This window comes from Porites lutea, chromosome 7, assembly GCF_958299795.1.
Source record: "Porites lutea chromosome 7, jaPorLute2.1, whole genome shotgun sequence".
NCBI classification, from domain to species: Eukaryota; Metazoa; Cnidaria; class Anthozoa; order Scleractinia; family Poritidae; genus Porites; species Porites lutea.
In genome coordinates, this window is record NC_133207.1 from 13,986,951 (window position 1) to 13,992,950 (window position 6,000).

General features: G+C 38.9%; 1 protein-coding gene across 1 annotated transcript in view; it reads right to left on the reverse strand.

The window, feature by feature from the left end:
- The window catches only part of LOC140942813 (rab3 GTPase-activating protein non-catalytic subunit-like), a 29,429-nt gene extending 24,459 nt beyond the window's left edge, over window positions 1-4,970 (reverse strand). The window contains exons 1-7 of the mRNA XM_073391818.1: window positions 4,812-4,970; window positions 3,987-4,024; window positions 2,908-3,031; window positions 2,421-2,502; window positions 1,477-1,524; window positions 1,153-1,228; window positions 627-728 (exon numbers count right to left, since the gene is read on the reverse strand). Of these exons, the coding sequence (XP_073247919.1) occupies window positions 627-728; window positions 1,153-1,228; window positions 1,477-1,524; window positions 2,421-2,502; window positions 2,908-3,031; window positions 3,987-4,024; window positions 4,812-4,920 (579 nt within the window). The 5' untranslated portion in view covers window positions 4,921-4,970. The remainder of the gene's footprint in view (window positions 1-626; window positions 729-1,152; window positions 1,229-1,476; window positions 1,525-2,420; window positions 2,503-2,907; window positions 3,032-3,986; window positions 4,025-4,811) is intronic.
- Window positions 4,971-6,000: the final 1,030 nt, after the last annotated feature.

Below are 6,000 nucleotides of genomic sequence, written 5' to 3' on the forward strand. Positions count from 1 at the left end.
ATTGTAAAATAGTCATCATAAAAAGTGGTTGTGGTCACTTACGAGAGGTGGTCATTTATGAGTGGTTCTACCTACATGTAGGCTTTTGAATTGGAAATTATTAATAATTATTGGTGTTTTGGATAGGTGGTTGCTTATGCGAGCTGGTCACTTACGCACATGGAGGTTTGACTGTAATAACTAAAATTTATAAAAAATTAATAACGCATTGTTTTTAGCCTAACACAGGCCAGTGTATTTCATTTGAGCATGTAAAGTACACTTAAATGCCATTCATCTAGGAATATAGATGCTGGCAGCAAAATCACAGGCAAAAATAACCGATTCCCATTTTTGGATATTTTTGGGTATTTAAAGAATACCCACAAAAATCCCAAATTTGGAAGAGTGAGACAAGTCCCAATCTGGGAACTTGGTTGGGAATTCCCTGGTTGGGACTTGTCTCACTTTGCCAAATTTGGGATTTTTATGGGTATTCTTTAAATACCCAAAAATATCCAAAAATGGGAATCCGTTATTTTTTCCTGTGAATAGGACCCTACAGCACATGAGGCTGAAGTGAAGTTTTCAGACTTCCTTTAAGATAACTTAAAATAAGCACTGGCCAAGTATATTTAAAGAATTACCTGCTCTGCACTTGCATAGGTCTTGTGTGGCTGCCATGTTCTACATTTAAGTCTAAGAACTGGGTCATCATGTAAAAACTGAGAAAGAAGCATTGATCCATTCTAGAGTAAAGAAAATTCAGTGGTACGCGTAAGTGCATAATAAGGTAGACCATAAGCAGCTCTTGTGCTATATTGTCCGATTACAATGAGCTAGGAAAGGTAGCAAAAATATTATCATCTCTGGGCTTCAGCAAGAGAGAAGATCAGCTTAATTAGTTCTAAAGTTATACACTGGGCCACTTTTGGAAGTAAAAACTTTTAGTAGAGTCTCAGAAGAATTGCCATGATGGTAACAGCACAATAGTACAGTGTCGAACCTTGAGACAAGGCGGGGGGGGGGGGGGGGGGGCAGCATCCAGATCCTGAGATAAGAGAGGGGTGGTCTCCAAAAAATACTTTTCAGACCTTCCGGCCCAAGTTTGGTCTAAAAATAAGGGGGGAGGGGCTGGCACCTCCCCTCGATCCGTCACTGCAGTTCATGTACCTGCAAGTAAATCCTCATGTATCCAGATGTAAATCCAGCCACAATGCAGGTCCAGTCCGGTGATCCTTGAGAGCTCCTGAACACATAACACAAAGCAGCAATTATTAGTAATAACACAGTTGGTAGTATTGATCTAAGCTTTTTTAATTGATTTTGAGGGTCAAACCATATATGTGAAGCAATCTTCCTTCTATGCTAGACTTTGAATATTTTTCACACCTTATTTGGAGTATTATCATTTTGTTTTACAAAAATATATTGTAAGTACTACATTATAAACAGGGACATTTAAAATGACAAAATTTAGCAAGGCAATGTACTCACCTATGCTGTGAAGCAAGTGGTATGCACAGAATATCTGTAATGCACTCCCTGAAATAGTATAAATTGACAAATCCATAACAATTTATACAATGATGTGAATGCTACGTGTGTTGTGATTGGTCATTGCCCATGGGTTCAGATACATGGATGAAGGCACGGGAAACTTGTTTTGTTTGTTTTGTTCAACATGGCGTGCGGTTTTGAAAATGTTTGTGAGATTATTTCGGATTAAAGCAAGTGAAATCCTCGAAGAAAGTTCAACAGGAGCTATTTGCAAGAAAGAAAAATGGAGAAACGGGAACAAAAAGAGCTCTTGACTACTTTAGAATGCCTAAACTACAAGAAATCTTCACAACAGCTGCCATCGTGTTTCATTGCCATGAGAGACTCGCCGTTTTGTAAGATGTTTTTGCCATTATTCTGCTTTCAGAAAGAAAAGACGTTGAAAAACTTTTCAAAGAAACTGTATCCAATTAAGATAAAGAAAAAAGAAGAAGCAGAGACAAAAAGTAGTGCTTGGGACTTAAAAAATGCTGAAACTAGCACAAATCCTTGAACAATCAAGTGGTATGAGGCAGGTTTGTGTATCGTTTTTTTTCTTTTCTAATCATTTGTATAAAACAAAATCTAATAGATTCCATGTTGCCGTGGGTCTGTTCAGTAATAGATCAAGGCCATCAAAATGTGGTAAAAACATCAGTGACACACGAGCCACACTTCATTGTTTTTACCACATTTTGACGTTATCTGTGATATGTTACTGAACAGACGCATAGCAACATAGAATCTATTAATTTGTTAAATACTACATAATACAATACAAGAGAGAATTTGGACAATACTACGACAGATTTACAACTGTCTCGCAGCTGTAATGACTCATTATTTACAACATTTAAGAAGTTAATGGTTAATTAAGAAAAGACTAAGTCAATGAATTTTACCCCTCTTCCACTGACAAATTGCCACTCCAAACCACTTCATACTTTGTATTAGGTTCACTGCCTGTGGGCTTACTCCACTTGCCTAGTACAAAAATTAAGTAAAAAGTGAAAGCCTACTCTTATTATTATACATTGAACTCACTATCTGTCTTCTCATCGGCTAAGAGCCTATAGCTAGTTTTGGAAATCAATGCAACCTACAGATTAGTTACTTATTGCTAGCGGTAAGTGTTATCAGCCTCCGACTTTGGCTCAGCTGATAACACTTACCTCGACCTTGGTCATTCCGGATATCACAATCATTATTATCATTATTGTTTATTATATGCATGCACTGAAACATTAATTAAGTACTCATGACATCCAAAAAAAGAATTTATTACCGATATACTGAATGTATTGATCAGTATACTATAGGCATAGCAGTAGTAGTAGAAGTAATAGTATTCGTATTCGTATTAGTAGTTTTGGCATACTTGTAACTTACTTGCAAGAAAAACAGCTTTATCATTTTTTGCAATAGCTAAGGTGTCATTTGATGGTGACAAGGAGATACAACATTCTTGAAGCCACGAAGCTGGAGTTCCTGCTTGTTCACTTTCAATAGCTTCCTTTGAGCACACAAATCAACCCATGCATAAATGCAACAATGTTAATATCAACTTGACTTCATTATTAATTATTTTTGTTCACACAAACTTGTCACAGTTATCAATAATCTATTAGCCTAACAGGGTGGCTAACCTGATGATCAAAAGTAATAGTATTAATCATTGCAATGATTTGAACAGCATAAACAGATAAAGAGCAATAATACAAATGTACATACAACTAAGGCATACAAGGCCACTGAATAGGTATTCTTTTGTTTAAATTACACTTAGCCTCACTAACCCCTCTTGAGATAAGGTATTCATTGCAATTTTGTCATTATACAGTGTATGACAGTATTCCACATGAATCTTTAGGCAACATGATCAATTATTTGTTAATGCCTATTTTTTGTTCATAGGTGGGCCTGAAGGGGAAGCTTTTAGTTAATTGGCTTTTTCACTCCATTCCCTCCACCCAGCATTTACTTTAGCCCCGCTAGACAGGCCTGATTAAAGCAACCTAAGCAGTAACAATCCAAAAATTATAAGCCATAAACCAGGGCTTGAAAAAACTTGAATTTTAGTTTATCTTTTGAGCAAGCAGCTAAAGGGGTTGTTCAGCCCCGCAAATATTCTCGAAATAGAAGATGCCACCCATGGAGTTGTCTTCTTGCTGTTCATGCTATGTTTTTAGCCAATACTTTGCTTACTGCTTTAGCTTCCTGGTGAAATGAGTGAAATGTTCTGCCATTTTTGTTCTCACTACCAAAACAACTCAACCTTGTCCCTAGGTCTTCTTGGTTAATGGTTCAATAATTTGCAACTTTGCTGCACTTTTGACCACATCAGTGGTCAAAATTCTTCCAAATTTGGTTGACAATAGCTGGTTATGATGAATTATGCATGTGATTTTAGGAAACAGAAAAATATTTTAAATGAATAATAAACATAATTGTTATTAACTTAATCTTACCGTCCAGCCCCACTCTTCACTGTCAACTTCCCAGCCTACTGAAATGAAAAATCATATACTGCAGAGCTACTAATTGCGTGACATGAAGGGGGAGGAGCTATCCCTTTTATAGGCAGGGTCCTTGTTTAATACCCAAAGAACAATGGCATTCCTCAGGAGTAAGCTATACAAATTAAGGATTTCTTTAGGGATAGAGCAAAACAATATGGAATTTATTGGAGGTGGAGCTCATATTTTCTCGGAATTATTCAGGAGCACACCCATATTCTTCAGGGGCAAAACCATATTCAGGGGCGGATCTAAGGGGAGGGTGCAGGGGGTGCGCACACCCCCCTGAGACGACCTACGGTTTTCTAATACAACTGGTATTCTGCAAAAAAAAAACTAAGTGGTTTTTTTGGTGTTGAAGTAGAGTAAGAGACGAGTGCACCCCCTCCTAAAAAAAATCCTGGATCCGCCCCTGATATTTGATGGCAGTCTTCAGGGGTGAATGCAATTTTATTCAATCTTCAGGGGTAAGAAGAGAAGGTAAGTCCTCAACCGGGGCTGGGACAGATATTAAAATGTACTAGCCCAGTAACAGTCTAGTCGGTCATTGGACAAAGAGGTCTGACAAAATTGGCTCGCGTCCGACGTATTCTTAACTGTGGTCAGACATGATTTTCCGTTAACACAGACTAACATTTTGCAGATGCAATAACCCGTATTTTAATAATTGTTGTATTTCAGTTTCATAGGGCCATAAGGGAGACTACAGATCGGAGAGCGACTTTAATTATGCAGCCTTTTGGAAATAAAGTATCATTCATGAAAAGTTTGACTCACCGGTACTTTCTTTGATGTTCTCTTCTCCAGTTGTCGGGGCGTCATTTAATATTGAAATAACTCTGTCCACATCTTGAATACAAGCAAACACCGGCACGGAACAAGACATTATGGCTCACATTTCGTTTTTGAGTAACTTTTTCGGTTTACTTACACACGACGGAAACTGCACACCTCGGCCATTTTGTTTGGTAGGCTCTTCATGTATGGTGATGTGTGGTGTGAGGTTGTTTTTTGTCAAAAACAGCTGACCGAACGCTCGTGGCATATCGCGTCTTCACTCAAGCCAAAAAGAACCCAGACACAGTGGAATTGTAGTCCAAGCGGAGGGGAAGGAAACCCGACCAATATTTGGGTATGAGTGAGCTGTAGGGCCGGGTTTGAAACCTTGTCCCTGTTTAGGACCAAAATGTCCTAAATCCTGCCAAAAATAAACACCCTGTTTAGGATAAAACCCTCAATTTCATTACCCTGATTAGAACAAACAGTAATTCCTTCTCTCCCCTCCCTCTCCCCGTTCATTCCTCTTTTTTAAAAATAGGCATAAATTGTAAATTCAGTTTATAGTCTGTCATTGCTTTGTACACTTGGAGTAAAATCAATTTCATCAAGCAGATAAAATCAATCGTGCAAGCATTACCCTAGCGTGTGACCAGGCGTTCAGCGAAAGGCGCGAAGAGATGTGAGCAGGAAAAACAGCGAGGGCGTGGGTTATTAGGAAAAACTCGCCCAAATCGTAATATCTCACCTGGAACACACACACGCCCAAAGCCAAATGACCCCATAGTCGAGGAGCATAGGCCGGAAAAAATACAACATCGTAGCACCCCCACCACATTAATCGAGGGTGCCGAGACCTGTACGGCCCCTGAAATGATCCCGACCCCGAAATGATCCCTAACCCTAAAATCATCCCTAATTCGACCCCGAAATGACAGCGACCCCCAAATGATCCCTATTTCTCTTCACGTCGACCCCGAAATGACCCCCAATTAATTCTTCAAACGGGAATTGGTATTCCCCTGCGCCACGGAATTTTTACAAGTCTGTTGCAGCGTTTACGTTCTTGAATCGCACCTTACATCAGTGAATCTTAATTTCATGTTGTGCATTTTGCTCCATCCATAGTTCAAGGATATTATTCCATTCCTAAAATTAATTTGGGATCATTTCGGGGTCGACGTGAAGA